Below are 15,874 nucleotides of genomic sequence, written 5' to 3'. Positions count from 1 at the left end.
TGGCACATTTATTTAATTTTGGGAGGCAGCAGAAAACAACATGTGAGAAAAACAATATACACGGTCAAAAATTTCTATTTATTGACCTGGCACAGTGGCTTACGCATATAATCCCGGCACTTTGGGAGACCTAGGTGGGCAGATCACCTGAGGTCAGGAGTTCGAGACCAGCCTGGCCAACATGGTGAAATCCCCTCTCTACTAAAAATACAAAAATTAGCTGGGCATGTTGGCAGGTTCCTGTAATCCCGTCTACTTGGGAGGCTGAGGCAGTAGAATCACCGGAATCCGGGAGGTGGAGGTTGCAGTGAACTGAGATCGTACCACTGCACTTCAGTCTGGGCAACTGAGAAAGGGCAAAACTCTATCTCAAGAAAACAAAAACTATTTATTTATTATTGTTTTTTGAGACAGGGTCTTGCTCCATTGCCCAGGCTGGAGCAGCATGTTGTGAACATGGCTCACTGTGGCCTCAACCTCCCGGGCTCCCTACCTCAGCCTCCTGAGTAGCTGGGACCACAGGCCTGTGCCACCACACCTGTCTAAATTTTTAGAAATTTTTTTGTAGAGACTGGGTCTTGCCTTGTTGTCCAGGCTTGTCTAGAACTCCTGGGCTCAAGCAGTCCTCCTGCCCTCCACCTCACAGTGTTGGGATTACAGGTGTGAGCCTTTGCACCTGGTCAAAAATATCAATTTATAGTTTATTTAACTAAAGGGTTATTATTTAATAAGCATCTGAAGTGAACTCAGCACATGTTGTTATGAGTAAGACCATGCTGAGATGAATGGAACGGACCCTGCCCTCAAGATGCTTGTGATGAATCTATTACTGGGACAGACACAGACATGTGCTCATAAGCATTATAAAGAAAGAGGGCCAGGTGAGGTGGTTCATGCTGTATGTAATCCGAGCACTGTGAGGGGCTGAGGCAGGTGGATAGCCTGAGCTCAGGGGTTTGAGACGAGCCTGGGCAACAAGGTGAAACCCTGTCTCTACTAAAAATATAAAAAATGAGCTGGGTGTGGCGGTGTGTGCCTGTAGTCCCAGTTACTTGGGAGGCTGAGGCAGGAAAATTGCTTGAACCTGGGAGACGGAGGTTTCAGTTAGCTGAGATCGCGCCACTGCACCACTGCACTCCAGCCTGGGTGACACAGCGAGACTCTGTCTCCAAAAAAAGAGAAAGGGATCAAGGAGTCAAGGAGCCAGCCGGAGCTCCAGGGAGGGAAAGAGCTATGTCAGATGCATCTCTGTGTCCTTGTTGCCTAGCAAAGGGTAGATACTCAGTATTTGCTGAATGAAGAAATTCTCTCTTCCCTATAACTGAGCCTAAATCCTTGAATTTAAAGGAAAACTCCAAAATAAATACTACGGCATTTTAATAGATCAAAGGAAGACGCCACATCTAGATCAGGGAGGGTAGAAGAAATCGGGTCATGAAGGAGGTGGCTAGGTTGAGGTGAGAACTTCCAGGCCCAAGGGAGGAAATTAATAAAGGTATGGAGAGGAAAGGGAAAATGGAGAGCAGCCATGGGGAGTGAAGCAGCCAGGTGGCTGCAACAAGGCACGGTGGCGATGAGGGTAGGGTAGGCTGGACCTGGGGATGAGGAGGGCACGGCCGCTGGGTGGGAGAGCTTACTGGTCAGGCCCAGGGAAGCCACGGGCCTCACCATAGGGGAGCACCTTGATCAGAGAGATTAGTTGTGTTGGGACGATGAACTCAACACTGAGGGGCAGCTGGGACAGAAGAGGACAAGACTAAAGGCAGTGATAGCACTTCACTTTTCTATTCTAGGTGGAAACAAAAGCCACTAGGCTCTTACTTAGGAGATGACAGAGGGATTTTTTTTTTTTTTTTTTTTGAGAAAGGGTCTCACTCTGTCACCCAGACTGGAGTACAGTGGGATCTCAGCTCACTGCAGCCTTGACCTCCTGGGCTCAAGTCAGCCTCCTGTGTATTGATTGGGACTACAGACATGCACCACCAAGTCCAGCTAATTTTTTGTATTTTTTGTAGAGACCAGGTTTCAACATGTTGCCTAAGCTGGTCTCAAACTCCTGGGCTCTACCCACCTTGGTCTTCCAAAGTATTGGGATTACAGGTGTGAGGCACTGTGCCTGGCCTGGCAGAAGGATTAAGAAAAAAAAATTCCAGGCCGGACATGGAAGCTCACATCTGTAATCCCAGCACTTTGAAAGGCAGAGGTGGGAGGATCACTTGAACCCAGGAGACTAGACTGGACAACATCGTGAAGCCCCATCTCCACAAAAGACAAAAATTAGCTGGGCATGGTAGTGTAGCTGGTGCCACTGCACTTTTAGTAGACGGGGTTTCACTATATTGGCCAGGCTGGTCTTGAACTCCTGACCTTGGTGATCTGCCCACCTTGGCTTCCCAAAGTGCTAGGATTACTGCACCCAGCCAAATATATTATTGCCTACTCTGGAGGCTGAAGTAGGAAGATCTCTTGAGCCTGCGAGGTAGAGGCTGCAGTAAGCACTGCCCTCCAGCCTGGGTGACAGAGTGAGAGTCTGTTTCAAAACAAACAAAAACTTCCAGAAACCTAAAAAAAACTGGAATGGGAAAGGCAGGTGGTTGTTTAGACACAGAGTTGGGGGTTTGGTGGGAGGCTAGAAAGGAGGGACAAAAATGACTCGGGGCCAAGCCTAAGTGACTGGGAAAATGTATTTTTAACAGAAATAAGAAGGTGACAGGAAGAGCCAGTTTCGTTTAGAATGGGGCTGCACGAGTGAGGTTGGATTTAAATAGTCTCAGGTGCAAGGAAGGATAGCCGGCAGGTGAAAACTTAGCAGTGATTACACAACAGCTTGGGCAATAGGTCTTTTGTTTTTAAAAGAATATATTTGGCTGGGCACGGTAATCCTAGCACCTTGGGAGGTCGAGGCAGCCGGATCACCTGAGGTCAAGAGTTTGAGACCAGCCTGGCCAACATGGTGAAACCCCGTCCCTACTAAAAATACAAAAATTAGCCTGGTGTGGTGGCACATGCCTGTAGTCCCAGCTACTTGGGAGGCCGAGGCAGGAGAATCTCTTGAACCTGGGAGGCAGAGGTTGCAGTGAGCTGAGATCGCACTACTGCACTCCAGCCTGGGCAACAGAACAAGACTCCATCTGAAAAAAATAAAAGAAAATAAAACAATATATTTATTTGAATAGGTTGGACTGCCACATTTGGTAAAGTGAAAATTAATTCTCCTTCCTATCCCTAGTTGCCGATTTTTTCTCTCCAGAGGTAACCACTGTTTGTGGAAAAATCCACTGAAACTGTTTTTTGCTAGTTTCTCATTCAACAACAATAAACACAGAAGATTTCTGTGACTATCTGTGATTAAATGGTTCTGAGTTTTTCCCCCACATAGCAACTAAGCAATCAGTTCTGTAACAGACACCAGCTGGGTGTCCCCCAATTCAGTGCTGACACTGTCTACCGGGAGGCAGCATCAGACCCCACAGGCTGAAGGCCCAGTCCCCAAGATTGCCTACCACTGCAGACATCAGTCCCAAGTCTAGGCTTCTGGAACTTCTGACCTACTGGCTTCAAGCTGAGGTTTTCACAATTGCCTTTTTTAGTTCAATCAATTTGCTAGACTGGTTCAAAGAACTCAGGAAAACACATTTATCGGTTTATTGTAAAGGATATTATAGGCTGGGTACAGTGGCTCATGCCTGTAATCCCATACTTTGGGAGACCGAGGCATGTGGATCATCTGAGGTCACGAGTTCGAGACCAGCCTGGCCAATATGGCGAAACCTCGTCTATAATAAAAATACTAAAATTAGCCAGGCGTGGTGGTGTGTGCCTGTAATCCCAGATACTCTGGAGGCTGAGGTAGGAGAATCACTTGAACCTGGGAGGCAGAGGTTGCAGTGAGCTGAGATCATGCCACTGGCACTCCAGCCTGGGCAACAGAGCAAGACTCTGTCTCAGAAAAAAAAAAAAGGATATTACCAAGGACACGGATGAAGAGATGCATATGGCAATGTCTGGGGGAAGGGATGAGGAGCTTCCATGCCCTCTCTGGGCATGCCACCCTCCAGGAACCTCCGTGTGTTCAGCTCTCAGGAGGCTCCCCAACCCTGTCTTATTAGGTCTTATATGGAGACTTCATTTGGATAGTCATGATTAACAACCATATAGAAATGTGATTGAACAGAAAGGGTATGATCTAATACTGATAGACTCACAGGGAAACCCAGCAAGTCCTATCCAGATTCTTCTTGGCAGCATTTCTTCCTCCAGGATATGAAGAGGACCTCTTCTCAAATGCGGGCATGGGGTCTTGTAACCTACAATCCAACAAGGTAGACCACAGAATGTTTTTTTTTTTTTTTGAGACCGAGTGTCACTCTGTTACCCAGCCTGGAGTACAATGGCACGATCTCAGCTCACTGCAACCTCTGCCTGCTGGGTTCAAGTTATTCTCCTGCCTCAGCCTCCTGAGTAGCTGGCACTACAGGTATGTGCCACCATGCCCAGCTAATTTTTTGTATATATTTTTTTTATTAGAGACAGGGTTTCACCTTGTTAGCTGGGATGGTCTTGATCTCCTGACCTCGTGATCGATCTGCCCACCTTGGCCTCTTAAAGTGCTGGGATTACAAGCATGAGCCACTGCACCTGGCCAGAATTTTTTTTTTTTTTTTGAGATGGAGTCTTGCACTGTTGCATGGGCCGTAGTACAGTGGTGCGATCTCAGCTCACTGTAACCTCTGCCTCCCAGGTTCAAGCTGTTCTCCTGCCTTAGCCTCCAGAGTAGCTGGGATCACAGGTGCCTACCACCATGTTCAGCTAATTTTTTCATTTTCAGTAGAGACAGGGTTTCACTATGTTGGCCAAACTTGTCTCGAACTCCTAACCTTGTGATCCACCTGCCTTGGCGTCCCAAAATGCTGGGATCACAGGCATGAGCCACCGTGCCTGGCCAAGAACTTCTTTATGACCAGTTCCAAGACAGAATGGGGGAAGATTCCTGCTTTGGGAGAAAAAGCAGCAGGTGAAAGAAGGGCAGGAGAGGATCAGAGAGATTCTGTTTGCTGAGGCTGCTTCTGAGGCCTAAAGGGGCCCAACATTATAACAGGAGCTATGGGAGTTAAGAGCCAGGAACCAAGTACCATGAATGAAAATCTCTATCTCTATCTGTCTATCAATCATCACACTATCTTTACTAGTTTGAGTGTTATCTTAGAGATATTCTGTACACTTATGATTTAATGTCCCCAGGAGACTTTTGTATTTTTATTTAAGGACTAGAGAAGACGTGTGCATCTCTGTGACAGAAGGGAAAGAACAAGGGGAGAGTCTGAAGAAGTAAATGAAAGAGGAACTACTAACTGGGCATGATAGCACATGCCTGTGTAGTGCTAGCTACTTGGGAGGCTGAGGCAGGAGGATCGCTTGAGCCCAGCTTGGGCAACAAAGCAAGACTCTAGCTCAATTATTTACAAAAAGAAGAATTACTGAAGCAAGTCCTTAGAGGAGGTGGGAGAGAGATAATCAGTGTAGTGTGGGCATATGCTGTAGGAAGAAGGATGGACCCTATTCATCCTTCTTGAATGAATCCTTCTTGGCAGGTTGATGGCAACAGAAATTCCTGATGCTGTATCCCTTAGGAGGCCCAAGTTCCTCAGCTTTGTGGTAGCTTGAACAGGATGCAGAAAAAATGTCAAATGGTCACTATGGACACTAGGAAATATCACAGAACTGTCAGACCCAAAAAGTAATTCAGAAAGGTTTATTTTGATGATTTATAAAAGAAACATTGCAATAGCAATTTAAAGCTATTTACAAATTTAAAAATGAATTTACATAAATTATTCAAGTCACATTAAACAGTTTTAATTAAAACATTACAGGTAGTGTTGAACACAAAACATAAACTAAGTTTTAAATCATATAGGTGCTCTGAAAGCATGCTCAACAACTACAACCACTGGAGGATGGTCCACTGGAAAAATATGATTTCAGGAACCAGAAGTAAAGATGACGACCCTAGTCTCAGGTGATGTGGTCTTTTACTTTAAACTGCAACTGCAAATTTAGATGAAGACAGACTGAACACACAATGAGAGTTAATTTAAAAAACAATTCTCGTGCAGCTTAAAAACCACAGAACAGGCTGGGCACAGTATCTCATGCCTGTGGTCCCAACACTTTGTGAGGCCGAGGCAGGAGGATGGCTTGAAGCTGGGAGTTCAAAACCAGTCTGGGCAACAAAGTGAGACCCTGTCTTTACAAAATACCAACAAACAAACACAGCACTTAGACATTTATAGTGTGGTCCATGTGAGAGTAGATTTAAACCAGTATGATCTTATTTGTGATTGACTGCACATCAGATTTTTCTTTTGCAGGCTGCATGCAGCCGATATTCCTCTGTGCTGGGAAGGGAAAATTTGAGGAGGCATCAAGACCACAGCAGTGGATCTCACTGCTCCTGCCTTCTCAAGACTTTATTGACACATTAATAGCCCCTCAGAGGAAAGGCACCAGCCGAAGAGTGAACACAGGCTCTGAGCTTGGATGCTGCCTCTGATAAATGCTGGGCACTCTGGCCCTGAAGCCAAGGAGGGAGTGCTTGGCAGCTGCCTGGGCACACTCCCCTCAGTACGGTTGCCAGGCCAAATTATACGGTGGCTGGCAGCTCCACGGAGATGCTAAAGTTTGAGATCTAAGTGTCAGAGCCAACAATTTTTATGAGGAAAGTGGACAAAAACAGGTGTTTATCAATACCTGAGAATTATCAACTAGTGTCATTAAGCCAAGGTTAGGAGGTCTGTTTCAGCCCATTCCCTTAAGTATGGCCCTAAAAAATCAATAGAACTCTCCTACTTCGTGTTGCCCAACTTGCAGGCAGGTATGTGAACCTACAGTAGAAGTCCTAGCATATATATTATTCATAATTAAATATAGTTCATTTTATTAATCTGGCAACTAGTGACATTTCATGATTATAGGTCTTAAAAATCTAATACAATTAAAAAAACAGAGAATGCTTACACAACAAAATACTGAAGGCACTTTGAGGTTACCTGATACATAAAAATACATCAATAGAGGCAGGATTTTTTATTGGTTCCTTCAGTGTCTATGTCCATGGTGATCATTGAGAGCCCAGCTTTGTACTTCGCCTTTGCCGAATAGTGTAAAGAAAATGGCACCAAAAACGTTAATAACTGCAGCAATATAGAACACGGTTTGCCATTCTCCAACAGTGTTCTATAAGAAAAGAAAAGAAAAGAAATCCAAATGAAGTGAAATTTTGTTTGTAGTTCACTAAAAAGGTAGTGTCACAAGACTGTTAAAACAGCAACGTTATTAATAAAAGCCTTATCCTTGAAACAACCCAGATATCCACCAGCGGTAGGATTGTGGTATATCTGCTCAATGGAATATGACACAGCAATGAGAATGGGCTACAACATCATAAATACAGCTCACAAACAAAATGTGAAGCAAAAGAAACCAGACAAAAAGAGTACATACTGAATGATTCCATGAATATAAAGCACAAAGTCAGACCATATTCATCTACAGGGTTAAAAGTCGGGAGAGTGGTTTCTCTTGGTGAGGGTGAAGAAAAAATAGCAGGAAGAGGTACCTGGGGGCTTACTGAGGGAGGTAAGATTCTGTTTCTTGATTGGGTGCTGGCTACACAGATGTATTAAAAAAATTTTTTTTTTTGAGCTGGAGCCTTGCTCTGTCACCCAGACTGGAGTGCAGTGGCACAATCTCGGCTAAGCAATTCCCTGCCTCAGCCTCCTGAGTAGCTGAGATCACAGGCACATGCCACCGTGCCCGGCTAATTTTTGTATTTTTAGTAGAGAGCGGGTCTCAACATCTTGGCCAGGCTGGTCTTGAACTCCTGACCTTGTGATTCACCCATCTCGGCCTCCCAAAGTGTTGGGATTACAGGTGTGAGCCACTGCGCCGGGCTACACAGATGTATTAACTTTGTGGAAAGTCATCTAGCTGTACACTTTAGATTTGCACATTTATTTATTTTTGGTTTTATTTTTCAGACAGAGTCTCACTCTGTCACCCAGGCTGGAATAGTGTGCAATCTTGGCTCACTGCAGCCTCCACTTCCTGGGCTGAGGCAGTCCTCCCAACACAGCCTTCCAAGGAGCTGGGATTAGAGGTGCATGCTACCATGCCCAGTTAATATATACATATTTTAGTAGAGATAGGGTTTCACCATGTTGCCCAGGCTGGTCTTGAACTTCTGGGTTCAAGCGATCTGCTTGCCTTGGCCTTCCACAGTGATGGTATTACAGATTTGAGCCACCACGCCTGGCTTGGATTTGTACATTTAAAAAAAAGTTATACTTCAATAAAAAGTTTACTGAGGATAGACAGACATACTTCAATAAAAAGTGTACGGGCATGTCCCTCCATCCTGCCTGAATGACACTAACTAACACTAAGAAAGTGTTTGCCTGTGCACGGTCTCCCAAGTTCTTAAGTGAAAGGTGTCAGGTGGATCAAGTAAATATGGTTAAGATGAACTCGAGTGCAGCGTTGAGGATCTGGGACATTGTAGCAAGTGTAAAAGATCTTGAGTGGCACACAAAGCAGGATATACATGGGATCTGTCATAAGACAACTGTTCAGTGTGTATCCCTGTGGCATAAAAATATCAGACGGTTATCTAAATTTCTGATTTCAGTCTAACCAGAGTGACTACATTTGCAGCATTAAAAAAAAACAAAAAACAAGTAGGCCAGGCATGATGGCTCACACCTGTAATCCCAGCACTTTGGGAGGCTGAGGTAGGTGGATACGTTGAGTTCAGGAGTTTGAGACCAGCCTGGGGAAGGCGGTGAAACCCCATCTCTACAAAAAAATAAAAAAAATTAGCCAGACATGGTGGCGCACACCTGCAGTCCCAGCTACTTAGGAGGCTGGGGTGAGAGGATCACCTGAGCCTGGGGCAGTTGAGGCTGCAGTGAGCCATGAGTGCGCCACTGCACTCTAGCCTGGGCAACAGAGTGAGAGCGTGTCTCAAAAAAACAAACAAAACCCCCAAACAAACAAGCAGCAGAACTAGCAGTGAGGAAGTGAAAGAGCAGGCGCTGGGAAGCCAGTATGAGATCATTTATTTGGGAAGAAAGGAGAAACATGAAGAAAGGAACGCCCTGTGGTGGTTATACTCATCTGAGATGAATGCATTTTAGTGAAAAAAAAAACTTAGATACTCGTCTTAACTTTTGGTGAGGAATCCGTCAATAATTACATCTTATACCAGAAAGAAATGTTTGAAACAGCTTCTTAGGATTACCAAGACAAAGCTGCCTGTGTGGTCTCTGGGATAAAAGAATACTTCAGTGTTATCTGAAGGCAATGAGTGAACTTAAAATCAATCATTGTACTAGAAGTCTCACACAGCTCCTGGTTTGTTTTTTAACAAAAATTCTACCAGTTTTTAGAGAATACTGTTTTGTTTATAACAATGTTGAACCTCAGACACACTTTGAATTTTAATTATTGCATTATTTATTTATATGCTGACTCACTCCATAAAGTTTTTGAGGCAGTGCCTATTCCATAAAGTAAGAAAGTACAGGCTGGGCATGGTTGCTAACACCTGCAATTCCAGCACTTTAGGAGGCTGAGGCAGGCGGATCACTTGAGGTCAGGAGTTTGAGACCAGCCTGGCCAACATGGTGAAACCCCGTCTCTACTAAAAATACAAAAATTAGCCGGGTATGGTGGCACACTTATTTTTATATTTTTAGGTATGTGGGAGGCTGAGGCAGGAGAATCATTTGAGCCCAGGAGGTGAAGGTTACAGTGAGCCGAGATCATGCCACTACATTCCAGCCTGCACAACAGAGTGAGACTCCATCTCAAAACAAAAACAAAAACAAAAACAAAAACAAAAACAAAAATTAGCCTATAGTCCCAGCTGCTCGAGAGGCTGAGGCAGGAGAATTGCTTGAACTTGGGAGGTGGAGCTGAGACTGCACCACTGTACTCTAGCCTGGGCAACAGAGTGTAACTCCATCTCGAAAATAAATAAATAATATAAAGTAAGTTTTATTTATTTTTTTGAGACAGGGTCTCCCGCTGTCACCCAGGCTAGAGTGCAGAGACATGATCATAGCTCACTGCAGGTTCAAACCCCTGGGCTCATGCATCCTCCTGCCTCAGCCTCCTAAGTAGCTGGGACAGATTCGAACCACACCCAGCTAAACAGTGATATTCTTTTAATAGCATTAAACAAATGCTATAACATATCCCAAATCGAGCTCAGTTCCCCCTTGTAAACATAGAAGACTTTGCTTCAGGAATCCATATTTCCCTAGCAGAAGTGCTGGCATTATTAGTAAGTGAAATGAACACATGGTAGTATGCTGATTTAGGTTCTGGTGTTGCCACCCTGCTCCATAAGGACAAGGTTAAACATTTTGGATGTGTCTATATTGAGACCAGCCTCCTAGGTTCAAATGATTCTCCTGCCTCAGCCTCCCACATACCTAAAAATATAATTAGAAAAAACATTTCTACAATGTTCCTTTTTATTAAGTGAAAGAAAATAGTAACATGGAGGTACTATGTCACTTAAGGAATTAGAAATGGTGGATGTGGAGAAGAAACAGGTACACTATCTGTGGGAACACATGTATGTATGAAATCAGTATATTTGGTAAAGTCTGTAAGTGTGTCCTGAAATTTTAAGGATTATACATGGTGTTAATTTGATCACAGAGACAAAACAGAAAATTACCTCTTCTAGAGGCTTGAGTTAGCCTCTTAAAGAATATCTTATATACATACCTTTTTTTGAATGGTAGAAAATTAAAGTTGAAAGGGGCCTTTGAGGTCATTTTTATTTATTTATTTATTTATTTTTTGAGACAGAGCTTCACTCTTTTCGCCCAGGCTGGAGTACAATGGTATAATCTTGGCTCACTGCAAACTCCACCTCTTAAGTTCAAGTGATTCTCTTGCCTCAGCCTTCCAAGTAGCTGGGATTATAGGCTCAAGTCACCATGCCCAGCTAATTTTTTGTATTTTTAGTAGAAACCCAATGGGGTTTCACCATGTTGGCCAGGCTGGTCTCGAACTCCTGACCTCAGGTGATCTGCCCATCTCGGCTCCCAAAGTGCTGAGGTTACAGGCATAAGCCTCTGTGCCTGGCAATTTATTTTTATTTCTTACATAGTGAAGGCGACCCTTTAAATATGCTCTGTATGGAAGGCTGAGGCAGGAGAATTGCTTGAACCCAGGAGGCGGAGGTTGTAGTGAGCCGAGATGGTGCCATTGCACTCCAGCCTGGGCGGCAGAGCAAGACTTAGTGCCAAAAAACAAAAACAAAAACAAAATGCTCTGCTTACAGATCTGGCCTGTGTTGCCTTTCAGTTTCAGGGCTACCAACCCTGGGCCCACCATCCCCATAAGGGCTTGGTGCTCTTGCACAGGCTGGTGTGCCCAGCCTACCACACCACCTGGCTCACTCTTGTGGGCTCCTTCCCCAGGAACAGAGAGGCTATTCCCTCCTCACTTACCAAGCACTCCCCACACACATTTTTCCTGCAGCACATGTCACACTGTACTTTAACAATTTGATTACAGAAAATTTCCAAATGGTAAGTTTCTTAAATGTAGAAGCAGCTTGCTGTTTTGTTTTTCAGTCCTCAGTATCTAGCATGTTATTTATTTATTTTTTGAGCTGGAGTTTCGCTCTTGTTGCCCAGGTTGGAGTGCTATGGTGTGATCTCAGCTTACTGCAACCTCCACCTCCCAGGTTCAAGCGATTCTCCTGCCTCAGCCTCCTGAGTAGCTGGGATTGCAGGCACGTGCCACCAGCCTGGCTAATTTTTTATATTTTTAGTAGAAATGGGGTTTCACCATGTTAGCCAAGCTGGCCTCAAACTCCTGACCTGGGGTGATCTGCCGCCTGCCTTAGCCTCCAAAAATGCTGGGATTACAGGCATGAGCCACCTCACCCGGCCATATATCTAGCATATTAATAAGCACCTAAGAAATGCCTGTTGAATAAGTGTTTGCTTGTTTCAGGGGTTACTAACCCTTAAGGTGGCTCATTCCATAAAGGAACAGCTTTGAACAAAGAATCTTCCTAATGTCTCCTCATAACTTCTCTCAATCTGTCTTTGTGGATCTGCTGAGAATAAGTCTCCATCTTAACATTTAGTAGCCCTTCAAATATATGCAGACACCTTTTATGTCTTCCTGAGTTTTCTGGCCCTCTAAACATTCTTGGTTATTTCAACTTTTCCTCATTAATTCTCACATGATTTCCTGATACCTCACCTTCATGGGCTCACTTTTTAAATAATTTTACATTGCCACTTTTTATTTGTTCAAATCAAAGACAAAAATTACTTGTCTGGTATAATATCACAACTTTAACTACTGGTGTAGTTTCAGCCGCAAGATCTTCATTTGACTTAGTTCTACTGTTTTGTCTAAAATCTAAAAAGTGTTCTTCGAAAATATACTTTCTCATCTAGTAAGGCATTTATTTTTTTGTTGCTATAAAGAATTTCATAAAAACATTTATAATTTTACTCTTAATGAAAATACACTGAACTTTGACTCAGATGTGCAGTTCCAAAACCCTTTCAGTTTACAAGTAAATTATCTACTTACCTCAGGGGTCAAACTTTTAGCAATGACAGGCCCAACCATTCCTGGAATAGTGGCAAATGTATTTGTGATGCCCAGGAGGATACCAGCATACCTGTAGAAACATTTTCATAGAAGTTTATTATTGTGTTATACATTTAAACAGCTTCTTTCTTTTCTCTTTGAGACAGAGTCTCACTCTGTCATCCAGGCTGGAGTGCAGTGGCATGTTCTTGGCTCACTGCAGCCTCTGCCTCCTGGGTTCAAGTGTGCCTTAGCTTCCCAAGTAGCTGGGACTATAGGCATGCACCACCATGCTCAGCTAATTTTGTATTTTTAGTAGAACTGGGGTTTCACCATGCTGGCCAGGCTGGTCTTGAGCTCCTGACCTCAAGTGATCTGCCTGCTTCAGCCTCCCAAAGTGCCGGGATTACAAGTGTGAGCCACCGCACCTGGCCGCTTCCTTCAGTAGACAGCTATTCTGCTCTCAGGTTGTGTTCCTGTGAAATTTTATGTCTAAATAAAATGTCTTATTGAAATGGGATTTCATATTCAGCTGGTGAAAAACCTGCATTTCAATAGTTAAGTAGCATTTTAACATTACATAGAGGAACACAGCCGTTGAAATAATCCCTTTTATAATGATGTAGGAGAAAGTTCTGAGATCTCATTTTCATACAGACAGTTTGACATGTCTAGCCTGAAGTTTTTTAGGTTAAAGAATTTCTTTCCTGATTTGAAAATTCAATTGTAATTAATTTTTGAAAATTAATAAAAGAAAAACAATAAGGAAATAAAATTCCTTTAATTCTTCCTTATAGAGATAATCAACATTAACATTTTCATAAATATCCTAATATTTTTTTCTATCTCTATATATTTTTAGTATATTATTATAGACATGAGATCATATCAAACATACAATTTACTTGTTCCATTACTTACACATGTGCTTATAGGTAAATTACTGTGTGCTGTCCGAAAAGAAGACAAGTTGGGTCTACATTGTGTGTATGGGTATGAATAAAAAGGGCATTTTAAATAAGTTTGGAAAAAGTTTCTCAAATGCAATGATTTATTTTAAGTGAATCATAGGGAACGGGATAGTCCTCTCTACGTCTACATGCAAATCTTTACAGAATTTTTGCCTGTATTTGGAAAATACTAATAACCTATTGATTTCTTTACTATATAAGGAATGTATGTAGAATAAGAAATGTTACCTTAGCCAAGATCTTGAGTAAGTACCGTCATAAAAAGGAATGAAATACCTATCATTTTCTATTAAAAAGTCATATTAAACTGATTATCAGGAAATTGAGATTCCCGACTCAGCTCCACCATTAACAATCTATGTGACCTTGGGCAAGTTAGTGATGCATTTTTATTTCTTTTTATTTTTTTTGAGATGGAGTCTCTCTCTGTTGCCCAGGCTGGAGTGCAAGGGCACGATCTTGACTTACTGCAGCCTCCGCCTTTCAGGTTCAAGCAATTTTCCCTTCCTCAGCCTCCTGAGTAGCTGGGATTACAGGCACCCACCACCATGCCCAGCTAATTTTTTGTATTTTTAGTAGAGATGGTGTTTTGCCATATTGGCCAGGCTGGTCTTGAACTCCTGGCCTCAGGTGATCTGCCCACGTTGGCCTCCCAAAGTGCTGGGATTACAGGTGTGAGCCACCATGCCTGGCCTATTATTTCCCTTATTATCCATTGGTTCACAGATGTATACATATAACATGTCAACCGTGAGCTCCCTCACACTCTATCAGATATACTAAAACAATTCATTTGAGTGTAAAATACACATGGAAAAGTGTACAAACCATCAGTGTACCGCTTGCTGAATTTTCACAAAGTGAACACAACCACGTCACTAGCATCTGATCAAGAACTAGAACCTACTGGTATACACATTTTTAAGGACATTTTCCATGTGGTTGAACTACCTCTCAAACTGTATAAGCCTTCATCTGAATAGTCAGGTCACCCCTCTCTACCAAAAAACCTACTAGGATGGTTTAACTCTTACTTTCAGAAGACCGCAATCTTCTGCCTGATTTACAGTGGCCTGGCCTTGGTCCATCTACACAGCCTTATTTCCTAGCACTGTGCAATCACTCCTTCAGATCCAGACAGCTCTCATTCCAGCTGCTCACATCTGTCATGTTCATTCCTGCTACTTTCTTTACTAACACTATACCTGCTGCCTGAACTCCACTCAACTTCCATCCTAACCACTTGTTTGGTGCTTCTTCCATGAAGCTGTCTGTCTTGATCAGCTCATAGTGAAGCTGTCCTCTCAGAATCTTTATTGTCCTTTAAGCTAGTATTATGTGTTTTAAGATATAAGTCCTCTAATTCAAATTCGTTAATTCTGACTCCATGATCTCATTGAAGAGGCATGTTTTATTTCCCTTCATTATATTCAGTGCCCAGTACAACACGTGTGCTCATTCAATATATGCTGACTAAAGAGAGGTATTGTGTGACTCACACTAATCTAGGCCCTATGCACTGAACCATGGGGCTCTGACTGCACAGACCACTGGAGATTTTTCCATACAGACTAGAACTCCTGTAGCGCACTGCTCCAAAGAGTGACAATTCCTGATCAGGAATTTTATATGAACAGAATAATACAGAATGTAACATTTTGGATTACATGCTAGGGGTACTATTATTCCAAACTGTTGTGTGTATTAATAATTTTTTTTTTTTTGAGACAGAGTCTCACTCTGTCACCAAGGCTGGAGTGCAGTGGCATGATCTTGGCTCATTGCAACCTCCGCCTCCTGGGTTCAAGCGATTCTCCTGCCTCAGCCTCCCAAGTAGCTGCGACTACAGGTACCCGCCACCACACCCAGCTACTTTTTGTAATTTTAGTCGAGATGAGGTTTCACCATGTTGGCCAGGCTGGACTTGAACGCCTGATCTCAAGTGATCTGCTCATCTTGGCCTCCCAAAGTGCTTGGATTACAGGTGTGTGCCACTGCGCCCGGCCATTGATTGATTGATTGAGATAGAGTCTTGCTCTGTCACCCGGCAGAGTGCAGTGGCACAATCGTGCCTCACTGCAACCTCCACCTCCCAAGTTCCGGAGTTCAAACAATTCTCCTTTCTCAGCCTCCCAATTCTCCTGTCTCAGCCTCCCAAGTAGCTGGATTGCAGGTGCCTGCCACCTCGTCAGCTAATTTTTTGTAGATATATATATTTTTAATAGAGATGGGGTTTCGCCATGTTGGTCAGGCTGGTCTCGAACTCCTGA

At 43.3% G+C, this 15,874-nt stretch overlaps 1 protein-coding gene across 5 annotated transcripts in view; it reads right to left on the bottom strand.

Annotated features, from left to right (window-relative positions):
* Nucleotides 1-5,739: 5,739 nt before the first annotated feature.
* The window catches only part of SLC17A5 (solute carrier family 17 member 5), a 46,242-nt gene continuing 36,107 nt past the window's right edge, over nucleotides 5,740-15,874 (bottom strand). For all 5 annotated transcript variants that reach the window (XM_032275503.1, XM_032275501.1, XM_032275505.1 and 2 more), the window contains 2 exons: nucleotides 12,634-12,724; nucleotides 5,740-7,236 (listed from right to left, as the gene is read on the bottom strand). In XM_032275503.1, the coding sequence (XP_032131394.1) occupies nucleotides 7,099-7,236; nucleotides 12,634-12,724 (229 nt within the window). In that variant the 3' untranslated portion in view covers nucleotides 5,740-7,098. The remainder of the gene's footprint in view (nucleotides 7,237-12,633; nucleotides 12,725-15,874) is intronic.

This window comes from Sapajus apella, unplaced genomic scaffold, assembly GCF_009761245.1.
Source record: "Sapajus apella isolate SASKATOON/1434 unplaced genomic scaffold, GSC_monkey_1.0 scaffold6, whole genome shotgun sequence".
Lineage (NCBI taxonomy): Eukaryota > Metazoa > Chordata > Mammalia > Primates > Cebidae > Sapajus > Sapajus apella.
Note: the sequence above shows the minus strand (reverse complement) of the source record. Positions and strands in the feature narration are given on the sequence as shown.